Source organism: Eleutherodactylus coqui, chromosome 13 (assembly GCF_035609145.1).
Source record: "Eleutherodactylus coqui strain aEleCoq1 chromosome 13, aEleCoq1.hap1, whole genome shotgun sequence".
In the NCBI taxonomy this organism is placed as follows: domain Eukaryota; kingdom Metazoa; phylum Chordata; class Amphibia; order Anura; family Eleutherodactylidae; genus Eleutherodactylus; species Eleutherodactylus coqui.
Genome location: NC_089849.1, coordinates 69,723,238 through 69,738,516, shown reverse-complemented (window position 1 = coordinate 69,738,516; position 15,279 = coordinate 69,723,238). Strand labels below are relative to the sequence as shown.

The following is a 15,279-nucleotide window of genomic DNA, read 5'->3' as shown; positions in this document are numbered from 1 at the left end:
TGAGCCGTCTTCACCCAGGGGGATGTTTCCAGCCTTAACATCCCTGTAGATCTGGCCGTTCTTATGCAGGTACTCCAGGCCTTCTAGCACCTTCTTCAGCATGGTGGCGATGCTTGCCTCATCCAGCACCCCGTTCAAAGCAGCAATGATGTCGACGCTTGAACAAGGACGGGTGGCTCCTGGGTTTCCTGTAGTTGCTGCATCATCACTTGTCCAATTTTGCATGATCTTTGCCGTAAGCAACAGGGCAGAAGTAAATTTGCCACATAACACTTGCCTAGACCACTCTACCCATTTCAGGGATTGCAAATTGGCTACACTCAGCTCCCACTTGTTGGGAAGCATGAATATGTGCTTGTTGTTGTTGATGTCTTTTCAGGTTGGAGACCTACTCTGTTACCAAAGTAAATAAGCAGGTAACCGCACAGAAGCTCATGAATGAGATAATCCGCAGATACGGGGCACCGGAAGTGATTGAGTCTAACAAAGGTACAAATGTCACAGGTGAAATAATGCAATACATCATGTCTGCTTTGGGTATATTCCAGGCTTTTCACACACCCTACCGTCCACGGAGTAGTGGGAAACGGGCAAATCTTGAATTGAGTGTCTTCCATTAGTTTTTCTTTTTCTCTGGAGGATACATGCCACAGTAGCCAAGTTTGGGAAATGATTCTCTTGTTAATTTTGTCATAGGCCTCTCCAAGAAATTGTCAATAACGCATTCTGTGGTCTCTGCTTCTCTCTCAGGTCCTACAGACGAGCGTCACAATCTGAAACCAGGTGGCAGGTTTGATCCACATGTGTATATATATATAGATGCAATCAGAGTGCCAAGGGGGGGTGCCAGATGAGTTTAAAGCCAGGGATCAAGTTAAGGCCGGATTTGAGTCCCTGTTTGGAATAGTAACCATCAATAAGAATGTTTGTATATATATTACAACCAGCAGGGGTTCGTGAGCTATACAAGAGATGCACTTTAGGGGCTTGCTGATCAGTTGGGCCCCACGGCCACCATGGCTTTCCGGAACCGAGTGGCTCTGGATATGATGCTAGCCAAGAAAGGTGGTGTTTGTAAAATGATTGGTGAAAACTTGCTGTACAAATATTCCAGATAACACAGGGCCCACAGGTAAAGTGACTATCGCAATAAAGAAATTGGCCACATTGTCAGAAGAGCTGAAGCGTAATTCTGGGATAACTAACCTCTGGGATGAGTGGTTTGTATGGACCGGACAATGGAAACAATTCTTGGTGTAGATAGGAATAGGGATTCTGGTTACTCTTATCATACTCCTGCTACTTTCTGTCTGTATTGTGCCCTGCATAAAACGCTCCTGTGCTAGGCTTACAGACCAGATGGTGCCTGTTGCTCCCGTGTATGTTGATGCGGAAACCCCAGGCAATGGCTATATGCCTATAATACAACAGAGCGATTTGTCCCCTTATGGATCTGTCTCAGCAGAAGCAGGGGTGACCACTCTAGTCTCCCAGCCATCAGAATAGAGTAGTATGTATGTTGTAGATCCCTTCTGTGTCCATCAGGTCTTCGCGTTTAGTTAGCTAGGATTAATTGTCGGGGAAGGGATTAGCCCTTGGACAGCTGACCAACAATGATAGGTAGGGCATAGATCATAAACTAGAGATAGGGAAAGCAAACCTTACCCCGCCCAGTAGAAGTTATAAAGTATCGTTTATTTTGAGACAGTTTCTAGGGGGAATTGAGAAAGTACAGGCTCATAAAATGGAAGAATCTGTCTCAAAATGGCCGCTAGATACAAAATAGAGCATTATAAGATGTAAATAAGCTTGTGTGTAGTGAAACAATTATTCAAGCAGAAATAGCTTTACAGCAGGAGATTCGGTGCAATGCGTAATGATGTGTCTCTCTCTGTTCTTTTTCATGAGAACCAAGTCTGGACAACAGTTCTTATCAGGAAAAGTCCTCCCACACCTGCGGAGAAACTTGGACAAGGGAACTGACTGTACTACAGCGAGTTGAATAACAAAGGGAGGACCAGGGAGGACGAGATAACGCTGAAGCTTGAGAACATAAATATATTCTCACTAAACAGTGCATGATTCTAATGTTTTTTCTAACCCAATGAGATTAACCCCCGTGACTAATGACGTATTCATTTTCTGTATTAGAACTATAGTCAGTCAATAAACTTTTCAGTGTGTACGCGCCTTAAGCAGAGTGGGCTGTATATACTTGCCGCGGCCCATCTCTACATATCTGTGAGAGCTAATTACTATGAATCAGATAGTTTTTGGCCTCTCTGATGCATCCAGGTATGAACTGATTTGGAACCCAAGGCTTGAAAGGTTAATGTGACCGGTCATGTGTAACGGTCCTTAACAGTGTGTCTTCACACCACATGTACATGGCAGACGATTGCTGGTTGCAGCAGTGATGTAAATTAGGTCCACAGGCCGTCCTGCGCCCACAGTAGTGATATGCTACAAAACTACTTCTTGGTGGATACCCATCCATATAAGCAGTTGATAATTTTGGCTTCTAAACCCCATTATAGTTTACAAGTGGACAACCCCTTTAATCCGTTGGTTGTGTATCCATCTACACAAATCCCACTTTTAGAGCCTTCATAGAATCTTGACACCAGCTTTCCATACACAGGTTTGTTAAGTCACTTTTATTGGTCATACATCCTACTTAAGGTGTGGATACCACATGCTCAACCACTTCATCCCACAGCAGTCCTTATGAACTGCACAATGCCATCAGGACTTCAGGTTTGGGCACACAACGAGGCTTCATTATTGTCATTGTGCCACAAGTGTGGAAGCCATGTCACAGTAACGCAAGCCGTTACTTGTCCTACAGTCAGTCCACGCTTATACTACGACTCTGCTTTAGTGAAGAATGCATCTTCTTCTGACGCAGGCGTTCTCGATTCATATTTTCTAGCCTGTAGACAAAATAAAGAGAGTTATTATAAATATCAGCAGCGGCTTTCCTTATTGCAGCTGAAATCAAATACATGTTTTTTTCACTAAACCAAAATAAAAGACATCACATGCACCTATGTGTAACTGAGAGGAGCTTTTTGTGTAAGCTTCCTTTATATTAGGTGTCAGTAATGAGCATTTTTTTGCCCAATCAGGCAACAAGCACAGCTGGAGGTGTCCAAATCAAACGACTCCTTTAAACTAGTGATATACCAGCATATTCCAGGTGCTCTTATGTGTCCGTAATACGGATGAGTGTCTTCGCCTGACCGTGAGTCTCTTAACTTGAGCTCTGAGCATCATAGGAGTCTACCATGCTCGAAATTGGGGTCAACAGTCAGGCTGGAACACTTGTCCATATTAGGCCTCATGTCCATGGTCGGGTTTGTATTCCACCTGCAGGAGCCCGCAGTGGAAGCAGACTCTGCTCACGACCAAAGACATTTTTTTTACCTGTCCGGATCTTCTTCCTTCGGCACTGTGGATGCCGCACAGTACTCTTTTTTTTTTAAACTCCTAGCTTTTTAACTTTAGCTACGGGTGTGCCGCGTGTCGGACGGCTTCCATTGATTTCAATGGAAGCAGTCAGTGCGGTATCCACACAGAAATGGAGCATTCTGCAGTTTGTTTTCCAGACCAGAAGGTCCGCAAACCAACTCGCATGCTTTAATTACTTATCGGACGCCCAAGCATCCCTATGGGCGGCTTGATTTGCGGATCTCCCACACGGATTACGCAAATCAAATCCGCCCGAGGACATGTGGCCGTACAGTTGACATAAATGTCAACAGTCATAGGGCGAGTTCACACACAATGGAATTGCTGCAGAATTTCAGCTATAGAATGAAAGCCAAAATTCTGCAGAAATGTACAGTACAATTGAAGTGAATGAGGTTTTAACAAGCCCATTCACTAACAGCAGAAACAAAAATCCACAGTGGAAGATAGTCATGCTGCAGATTTTCAAATTTTCAACATGCTCCATTTATTGCAGTGCAGCAGACTTTGACCGCAGAATCAATCGATTGCAATGAGATTAAGGAATTCTGTGGCGAAAATCGTCACCAAGAAATTAGCCCCAATGTCCACTGGCGGATTTTATTTATCGAATCCATGTGGGAGATCCGCCGATCTAACCGCCCATAGAGAAGCATTGGGTATCCGCACTTCTTTTAAGCCCTGCAGAGGTGATTTTAAATGATTTGAGGATGCCACGCGCGGATAATAAATTGCAACATGCTCCATTTTACTGCGGATCTGGCTCCATTCATCTCTATGGGTGCTTGGGATCCGCAGTGCATTTGCAAATACATTTAAATGCAGATTTGAAGGTTAGAAGCAATTATGGAGGTGGGGCTGCAGATCATCCGTGCATCTCCTGCGAGGAGGAAAAAAAAATAAATCAATTTTAAGATGACCCTCAGTGCATCCGCTGCGGAAATCCGCATGAAATATCCAAGCATGCCATCGACATGAGGCCTTAGGCCGGCTGGACATGAATGGGTCGGATTCCGTATTCCGCGGCAGAATCCAACCCTGGGCCCGGACGTAGTCCGCACATACCTGCTTCTTTCTTTCTTTTTCTGTACTGCGGATGGTCCGCACGGCTCGCCATCGGACATGCACAATACAGTTTTTATTCTTTAAATCCCTGCTTTTCCCACGCCGTCGCTGGGCGATGATGCGGGTACCCGCGACCTTTCCGTAATGTCACTGCGGAAAGGCCTCGGGTCAGATGACTACCATTGAATTCAATGGAAACCGATCAGGCAGAAACCACTCAAAAATAAAGCATGTTGCGATTTTTCCTTTGCGAGCGCAAGAAAAAAAGAAAGGTCACAATTGGTTTCTGCTTGTGTGCAGGAAAAAGCGCTTTTCCATAGCAAGCTATGGGCGGTATTTGCTGTGGAATCCTAAGGTGGACACTGGCTCCGGATTCCACAATGCAATGGCTGTGATTGGCTGGCGGTCAATCCAATTACAGCGTTGATGGCGGGGAATGACAGGGCCAAGCAGAGAGGACGGCGGGGGATGACAGTGGGGAGATTTCCAGCAGCTTGCCGCATCGCCGCCGGGAACACAGGAATTCAAGCAGCTTGCCGCACCACTGCCAGGGACAAAGACGCTGGCTGGGAGGTGAGTATAGAGTTTTTTTTTAAACCCTCCCTGACTCGAGTATAAGCAGAGAGGGGCTTTTTCAGAACAAAAAAAATGTGCTGAAAAACTACGCTTATATTCAAGTATATATGGTATTCTCTGGTGATCCTATCCAACTATGAACAGGAACATACAAGGTTAATCAAACCAATGCCTATTTGTATGTATAAAACAAAGAATATTTTATGTGACCCATATCAATCCATCTAGTAAATAACAATACCTAATTCGGCGTAGTTCTGCATCTTCCATTGACTCAATTTTTGGCATTTCAGTGGCTTCAGAAATCATTGTTCTGATTTTATCCAAGCAATCAGCCAGGTTGCGCATCTGGTGCCGGCTCACTTGTGAGGCTACAATTAGTTCTCCATTGCGGTTTATGCGGTTTTTAAACTGGGTAATACAGAAGCAGACAAAACAGAATAAGTCATGAAAAACAAACACCTTAGTGGCTGATAAACGTAGCATTTAAAGTGTTTCTTATGTGCTGTTCATTCAGATGTAAATGTAGCAGATAAAACTAATGAAAACAAGCAAACGATAGAGCTGAAGTCATACAAAGTTATGTATGGCCACCAGTTACACTTTAAACTATACTAGTGATTATTAGGAAATTATAGTACCAGTGTTTCTGGTGGCGCAATGTGCCACACAGATGTGCTACATGGTACATCCATTATGATCCCCACACACACAGCTCGAATACATCTATCCCGATTCCCACACACAGCTCTACTACATCCACCCTGATTCCCACACAATACACACACAGCTCTACTACATCCATCTTTATTCCTACCCATTACACACACAGCTCTACTACATTCATCTTTATTTCTACACATCACACACACAGTTCTACTACATTCATCTTTATTTCTACACATCACACACACAGTTCTACTACATTCATCTTTATTCCTACACATCACACACACAGTTCTACTACATTCATTTTTATTCCTACACATCACACACACAGCTCTACTACATCCATCTTGATTTCCACATTACACACACAGCTCTACTACATGCATGCTGACCCCACACACAGCAAATGACACACACAGCTCTACTACATCCATCCTGATTCCCACACATTACACACAGCACACTACATCTATCCTGATTCCCACACATTACATGTGATAATAACGGCTTAGTTGCATTCTCATTTTGTTACTTTTGTCCTCCCCTTTTCAAGAGCTCAGTTGTGTTGTTCTTCTGTTGGTCAGACTCTGTGTTTTATATATGTTGTAGGACCTTTGATGACGTATCCAGGAGCGGAGCATCAGAAGCACTCACATACTAACTGACAAGTGGTCATTAGTAGTTTGATTAAATAACCTTCAGATAGCTGAACCCAGAGATATTGGCAGAATTGGCTGACTATCTAATGTGTATGGTGGTGTCCCAACACTCCACCAACGTCAGATGTAATCCAACCTACCAGATACCCACATCATGCCCAATGCTTTGCCCTTATGGGTTATAAGGCACCACCATAAATGTCTGGCAGTGGCTTATTCTATTCGCCCCATTGAGAATACAGCATGCCGAGCGTGCACGTGTACAGAAAGAGGGAGGGGTAGGAGTAATTGTTGTTATCCAAATGAGCTAAGGTGTACGGCCACCTTTAGGCCTCATGCCCACGGCTGTGACGGCTCCACCAGCGGAATATCACAGCGGAGTCCGCCACGGCGCCCCCAAAAACCTCCATACTTACTACTCCAGATGTGCCGTATGCGTCCCGCATGGAGGGCCGAAGCGCATGTGCAGTACAACGCATGACGCGCCGGCAGTGTCAGATGACGCGGCCAGCGGGGATGCGTATTCACGCGATACTTCTGCTGTTCTACAGCAGAAGTATAGAGTTACGACCGGCTTTCATTGACTACAATGAAAGCTGGCCGTGCGTATTCCCGAGGCAAATAGAGCATGCCGTGTTTTCTTTCCCGCTGCGGAATTTCGCAGCGTTAACATTGAGCTATTAGGTAATAGCTGCGGGACAACGCCTAACCTCTAACGTCTAACCATTTTCCTAAAAAAAAAACAAAAAAAAACCCAGCAGATATAAAACTCCTATGTCGTTGAAGTTAACCCTTTGGAATCCATTTTTGGATTCAGGGTTTCCTAGGGGGCTTTCTCTTTCTGCCATTATACAATGGCGCCATCTGCTGGCTACAGCCAGTACTGTGGTATGGGACATGCTGGAGAGGCCACCGACAACAAAAGGGCCAAAAATGTACAGTAAGAATACCCTGCCGGACATCTTCCGACATCAGAGCTATAAAGCCTTCAATCAGAATGTCTTTAGATGTCAGACAGTGGATTGGAAAGGGTTAATGGAGGTAAAATAAAAGCAGCACCAACACCAGGTATGGTGCAAGCAGCAGTAAATAAGAAACAACAACACACCATCTTGATATTTATCCAATGTCTTAACACCCCGAGGAACGATCCAAGAAGTAAGCAGTTACCTGTACAGAGATCTTCTGTCTGACATCTTCTGAGATCCAGTCAGCTGAGGACAAGTGGAATCTTATTTCAGCCTTTGTGTTAACTGTGTGAGGAAAAAGAAAAAAAAATGACAAACTGCACAGAAAATAACCAAGATTATAGTATTCACCTTTCTATACCACCGGCATGGTTCAATTATATGCTTATTAACAGCAGCCAATCTGAACAGGCAGAGCTGCAGGGACAGGCGGAGGGGATGGAGCAGCAGTAAGACTGCTAGGTATTGACTAGCATCAATATATTACTTTTAACGTTCCAGTTTGGGTTCATGATTCATTCGGAAGACAGATTCCAAAAGTTCCTAGCCCGTACGACTTTTGCCAAACTTACTGCCGTGTTCACTCCTGTAGGATAAAAAGGGTGGGAGACGGGTACCGGAGCTCCAGCTAAGTAACCTTTATGATTCACGTTATTTATTTACACATGATGCAAAGTAATTGTCTAGAACCTTTTTGATAGTTCTAATTTTTTTGACATAAAAAGTGAAAAAGTTAAGGTACTATATATGAACTTTTTTAAAAACTACTGTTAAATACTTATGTCCCTGTATAACTGACCTTTTATTGTTCAGTAAACTCCCTAAGGGCTTATTCATACAGGCATATTTTTGGTCTGCGTGCTGAACCTAAATGTAACTCACTGCACATTGACCCATTATAGTCAATGGGCTATTCACAAATTGCAGCATGTCCTATTCTGGTCCAATCTTCAAACACCAGAAGCACCCATTCAAGTTCAAGGGTGTGCAAAAAAAAGTAAAAAATGAAGCACAGAGGACATTCGTGTGCATTCCGTTTTGCAGGGATTATATTGCTATGCAACCTATAAAAGAGATTTAGCCTCCTTCATTTTCTTTTTATGAATGAAGAAAAATCCCAAAACAGATGACACATGGATGTAAAAGCATACAGATATCTTACGGACACACACACGTATAATAGCGTTCAGCTTTTTGACAAACCAAAATTTGACGCATTCACCCAAATTAAGGGAATATTTCCAAAAGCATAAAGCATGTCAGAAAAACCCATCATATATTTGCAGTGAAATACCTCAGATTTCAGCTAGATTTGCAGTTTGCATGGCCATTTATCCGCATGCAGATTATTCCCATTCGATGGAGGTAATCTACATGTGGCTACTAGAGATGAGCGAGCACACTCGGGTAAGTCAGTTACTCGAGCTAGCCTCGCTCTTCTCGAGCAACTGCATTCTTTTCCGAGCGTGCTCGGGGGGGGGGGGGGGGGGGGGGGGGGGGGGGGGGCGACGGGGGATAGCGGGGGAGAGAGTGAGAGAGATATCTCTCTCTCTCCCCCCCGCCGCCCCCAGCTCACCCCCGCCGCCCTCCCTTCCCCAGCACGCTTGGAAAAGAATGCAGTTGCTCGAAAAGAGCGAGGCTAGCTCGAGTAACTGACTTAGCCGAGCGTGCTCGCTCATCTCTAGTGACTACCCATTATGGATTCTGTGTGGAATCCAGATCAATAAATGTCACTTTGTTCCATAATGCTGATTTCAAACAAATGTGTGGAAAAATAGATGTTGCAGAAACATATAATACCGTGTTTCCCCAATAATAAGCCCTACCCTGATTTTCAGAGAGAGGAAGTGGGTGCTTGAAATATAAGCCCTCCCCCAAAAATAAGCCGTAGCTAGACTACATGTAAAAAAAAACACAAAAGACCATACTCACTAGCAGCCGGCGTTCTGGTCACTTGCGCTGGGCTGCAGCAGGCTTCAGTGTCCTCCGGCATGCCGACAGGGCAGTTCTTCCTGGTAGTGGGGCTTGAATTCCCCGCTTCCAGCAAGCTAATGATCAGATTGGTTAATCAAGCGCCGCGTCAGCCAATGAAAGCCGGTACTCTCGATTAACCAATCACAGCCATTCAATGATGTCATTTAATGAATGGCTGTGATTGGTTAATCGAGCGCCGTCTCTCATTGGCCGACTTGGCTTGATTAACCAATCAGAGCATTAGCTTGCTGGAGGCGGGGTATTCGAGTCCCGCTACAAGGAAGAACTGCTCTGTCGGCGGACACGTAAGCCTGCAGCAGCGACGGAGACCAACACGAGTGACCCGAATGCCAGCGGCTAGGAAAGTACTAAAAGACACCCCCGAAAACAAGACACTGTACCTCTTTCGGCAAAAATAAATATAAGACAGTGTCTGATTTTCAGGGAAACACAGTATATCCTGTAAGTGTGTATAAGGGAGAATCCAGGACACGTCTATTGCAGTGCCTGATAAAGAGCTTTAAGAGAGCAACACGGCAAACAAGAGAAGTGATTGGATAAAAGTAATGGCCCTACTGAACTTTATATATGAAATGTCCCATCATACTGCTATATGTTTAAAAGCCTCTAGAAGATAACCTGCTAAAGTCAAGTCGATGGGTACAACCAGACCCACCACCCAATCAGATGAAAGAAAGGCAAATTGTTGTCTCTCATTTGTGAAGGAGTGCTCATGGGAGCTTTGCATGTGATGCGGGACATCTTTACTTTCTGTGAAGGTGTATATTTTGCTGCTTCTTGTGCTCTCACCTTTGTTGACATTCTGTCCCCCTGGACCACTGCTCTTGCTATACGAGATGGTCAGGCGATCTGCGGAAATACATTTTGTTCATCACAGCTAGAAAGCAAATCTGGTGTGCAATTTTCTTACCATGTTATCCCTATGGCTGGGGCTCACAGTGATGAACAGTCACTGTAGCAGTCGTGGAGCATTCACATGTGGGGGTATTGATGCTGCAGAAACCACACCATAGAAACGGAGTCAATAACATGTGCTTCTTTGCAATGGTGATGGTACTACAAAAAACCTTGACTTTCACTACGCACCAGTTCCATTTTATGACAGACAATGGGGTCCATTATGGTCCATCACAGTTTTCGTCACTTCCCATGGAGAAATAGTGCTGCATGTAGTGCTATTCTTTTCAGCAAATGTGAAAGAATTTGTAATGGAGGAGTCAATAGACCCTTGGAACATTTTCCTACTACTGTGTAAATGGAAAGCAGTGAAGGAACAGCACTAGAGATGAGCGAGTGTACTCGGTTCGGGTGTTTTTGCACTCGAGCACTGCTTTTTCCGAGTAACTGACTACTCGGACGAAAAGATTCGGGGGACGCCGGGGGTTGCAGAGGGGAGTGGGGGGAGAGAGAGCTCCCCCCTGTTCCCCACTGCTACCCCCCGCTCCGCCACGCCGCCCCCTGCCCCCCCCGAATCTTTTCGTCCGAGTAGTCAGTTACTCGGGAAAAGCGGTGCTCGAGTGCAAAAACACCCGAACCGAGTACGCTCGCTCATCTCTAAATAGCACATATGAAAAACACAAGTTAAAGTCAATGGGAAAACTGCATGTTTGTGTGTCAAAGATTTGTTCCTGACCACTACTGACGTAAATGGGTTGTGCTAAGATACACAACCTCTTTAAGAATCCGGGGCTTGGGGCAATCAGCTGATTGAATAAGTTGCTGGGGGAAGCTTTGGAAGGCTTGACATTTTCCCTATAATAACGGCTGCAGGGAAAATATATTATTACAGAACGGCCATTTACATGAATAGCCATCCTGTAATTGCAGGATGCAGAAGCTCCGCCAATTGGGAGCTGCTCTTATTGAGCGGCTGCCAGTTCTGTGTCATAGCAGAGGGTCTTAAGCTGGGTACGTTAGGGCATATGAACAGAGGATGCCATCTTGGCACCAGCCCTTTAACTGAGGAAAAAACATGGCATAAAAATACACATCTAGTATAGAAGGTGTCCTGAAGGAGATTCTCTAAGTCAGCCACTCCAATAACCACATATGATCACAGCGTCTTATAAGGTGCAGAACTCCTAATCCCCTTATACAACCCAAGTACACTGCACACATTATACACAAAGACTACTCACCAACAGGAACGTCTATAACATCCCCTCTTTTCACCTGTAGTAATGATAACGAATGAGAGAATGTTAGAATGAAATAGATTATAGTTTAGATACAGAATTCAGTGGAAAATGTTCACAGATGTACAGGATTATCCACCGATGGAAAAAACACAAAAAAAATGACATTTTGCATTAAATACCTAATTACTGGATAGTGATGGTAGATGGAAGTGGATAGCTTCCATCAGTGTCAAACATACCAATATAATTAGGTAATGCGATGATATCTGATTTAAAGGGGTTATCTGAAATGTGAAAATAGATCTAAACCCCCCCTGCAATGGGGATAAAACCTAATCAGAAACATTACTCACCTGTTCTCTGCCCCGGCAATCCAGCGCTGACGCTCTGGTGGTCCTCCTGGTCTTCGACCACAAGTGGGCAGCATGTGACAGCTGCAGCGGTCACATGACGTACTACTAGCATCACGGCTCAGTGCTGACAGGTATGATGCAAGAAGAATACGGCATGTGACTGCTGCAGCTACTGATTGGCTGACCGGTCAAAAGAAGTATGAAACATCACTGCTGCCTGCTAACGAGACCGACGGGAACTTCTGTAGTGTCAGCGCTGGATCGGCGGGGCAGAGAATAGGCAGGAAAGGTTTCTTTTTATGTTTTATCACAATTTCAAGGGGATTTTAGATTTTTTTTCACGTCTTGGGTAACCCCTCTAAGGGATTCTAAATGGGCTGTATTAGATAAGAAAAAAAAAAAGAGCTAAATTTTTGTCTGTTAACCCCTTAACGCTGCAGGGCGTATTGTTACGTCCTGCAGCTACAGGGTATATATGAAGGGAGATCACGGGGCGATCCCACTCCATGCAACACAGGTGCCAGCTGTTTCTTACAGCCAACACCCGTTCCGATAAGTCGCGCCACTTATTGGAGCTGTTAACCCTTTAAATGCTGCGGTGAAGATCGTGGGTTGTCATGCGGTTGCCATGGCAGCCGGGGGCCTTCTGAAAGGCCCCAGGGCTGTCATTGCAAATTACCTATCAAGCCATGCCTGCGACATGGCATTACATCATACTGCAGGAGTGATCAAAGCATCTCAAGTTGTTGTCCTCTCTGGGGACGAAAAAAAAAAAAAAAATTGGTTTTAAAATGTTTTACTAATTATTTTTAAAAAGTTATAAACATTTAAAATAAAACAAACCCTTTTGCCATATTTATAATAAAACAATAAAGCAAAAATACATATTGGGTATCGCTGCGTCCATAAAAGTTCGATCTATCAAACTAATGCATTATTTACCCCGCTCGCTGAATGTCGTCAGAAAAAAAAAATTGCCAGAATTGCACTTCTATGGTCACCCCGTCTCCAAGAAAAAAATTTAATAAACAGCGATCAAAAAGTTGTATGTATCCCAAAATGGTACCAATGGAAACTGCAGGACGTCCTGCACAAAATGAGACTTCACACAACTATGTCGACAGAAAAATAAAAAACGTATAACTGTCAGAAGATGGCAACATAAAAAATAATTTTAAAAAATCAAATATCTTTGAAAAAAAATAAAAATTAGTGCAGCAAAAAAACCCCAAAACTTTAAATTTGGTATTGTAGTAATTGTACTGACCCATAGAATCAAGTTATCAGGTCTTTTTTTTTTTTTTTTGCAGTGTGTACACCGTAGAATCAAGATGCACACAAAAATTGAGGAATTTTGTTTCTTTTTTCTATTTCACTCAACTTTGAATTTTTTAAAGGTTTTTCAGTACATTATATGGTACATTAAATAGTGTCGTTGAAAAATACAACTCGTCCCACAAAAAAAAAAAAGCCCTCATACAGCGACGTCGATGGATAAAAAAAAGTTATCATTTCTTTTAAAAGTGGGGAGCCCAGTACTATGAATAAAGAATTACAATTGGGGGCCCTGATACAGATTTTGCATTGGGGCCCAGGACCTTCAAGTTACGCCTCTGCGTTAAGAGAAGTTAGAGGGCCCAAGATAAACTTTTGCACCCGGGCCCATGAGCCTTTAGCTACGCCCCTGGGTTAAAGGAGTATTCTGGAAAGGCCATCTAAATTATCTGAGTGGGAGTTTATAACTCTCCCCCCCTTCCGTCGATAGAGCTGATTGAATGGGACTCAGTAAAATCCCTGCTACATGCACAGTAATCGGGGCTCTTATACTCAGGCCAGTTCTCCAGCATTCACCGAGCGCCAATCAGCAACCCAGCATGCTGCTCCGCGCCGTTACTGCTGTTCACATGCGGCACTGACCCGCCAGTATGGGGATAATGATCACTAATATGATTGGTTGTCCCCATGCGGATTGCATCTGTCTGCAGCACATCCTGCGGGTCGCATGGCGAGATGTGCTGCAGACAAGCCAGCAGATTCATGTTCACACGAAAGATCCGATCAGCCAACGGACGAGCGATTCATCGTTTTCCAATTCATCGGTCGCACATCCACCGGCCTCGCGATCGGGAAAGTGAAGATCGCTGATCATAAGCCGGAGGAAAACGGCCTTAAAGGAGTTATCCAGGGTTTACCAATCGCTGGTCATCAGTATCTGCTCAGTGGGGTCCGCTGCTCGGGACCCGGCGCCCGTGTGAGTGCCGCAGCCTCTCTAAGGTTTACATCCGCGTACAATCCTGTCAGAGCGCAGGACGCCATATTGTCTTACCGCGGCTGTTCTGAGTGCTGCCAGCTGCTCCCACTGTAGTGAATGGGAGAAACCGTTACTACACCGAGCAGCCGCCATAAATAAAACATGGCGTCCTAGGCTGACAGGATGGTTCTCAGATGAAGGGGCTGCAGCGTTCGCATGAGTGTCGCAGCTCCTTCAATCCGACGCAGTCACGTAGGACATGATGTCAGCAACCATGTATCGTCATAGCAACGGGCCTCAGACACCACCAACATCATGTAAAGTGCTGCGTCCCAGACATCCCTCGAACTAATGGTAAACAGGAAGGAGCGGGGACAGCTCTCTGGGACGGACATCAGGAGCCCCTCTAACAGAAAACATGGCAGACCCCTTAATAATCTGCTGTGTACTGCAAAGCTTCAGGTGATCATTGTAAAGCCCGGGCAGCAATGTCATCCAATGTCACCACAATGTGAGACGCTGATTGGTCACTGACAGCCGCCCACGTCGCTTATTGGTGGTAGCACCCGTTTATCACCCCGCTCACCTCGCAGCTCCGGTTGCTACTCTCTGGATATAACTTGTCTAAGCTATAAGCGCTCTGAAAGCCGGAAGAGTAACGGACACCGAGAGCACGAAAGAACGACAACCGCGGCAGCACACCGGCGGCCGCCATGTTGGCTATAATACACTTCCTGTCTGGAGTGCAACACACTAATCTTCCGACTGGGAACCATAGCAATAAACATTTAGTTCTGCCCCTCAGAATAACGGCTGCTGATTGGGTGTTCAGCTTCTGTTGGATTCAAGCGGTGGGCAGAGGGAGAGTGAAGCGGTTGTCAATGGCAACCAGTGTCCAGCTTGTTATTTTTTTCCCAGAGCAAGTAGTTCATGAGAGCGGCTCCTTATTCTGAGGGTCTTATGTGTTCTCCATAAGCTGCAGTAAGCAGCCATTGTATAAAGCGGTATCCACACAGCGCAGTTCATGCCGTTTAACCACAGTAAAAATTGCTTGCAATTTGAATGTAATTTGTGTTTTGCTTCTGATGCGTTCACGGTAAAACCCAGTTTTTGCGGCAGTTTTAACCGCACTGT

General features: G+C 44.8%; 1 protein-coding gene across 1 annotated transcript; it reads right to left on the bottom strand.

Annotated features, from left to right (window-relative positions):
• Positions 1 to 2,642: 2,642 nt before the first annotated feature.
• MRPL58 (mitochondrial ribosomal protein L58) lies at positions 2,643 to 14,899 on the bottom strand. Its single transcript, XM_066588249.1, has 6 exons — positions 14,732 to 14,899; positions 11,542 to 11,575; positions 10,193 to 10,252; positions 7,611 to 7,693; positions 5,354 to 5,523; positions 2,643 to 2,933 (listed from the first exon to the last, which is right to left on the bottom strand). Exons 1-6 carry the CDS (start codon positions 14,858 to 14,860, stop codon positions 2,849 to 2,851), a joined length of 561 nt encoding a protein of 186 aa, XP_066444346.1. The 5' UTR covers positions 14,861 to 14,899; the 3' UTR covers positions 2,643 to 2,848.
• Between the last annotated feature and the right edge of the window lie 380 nt (positions 14,900 to 15,279).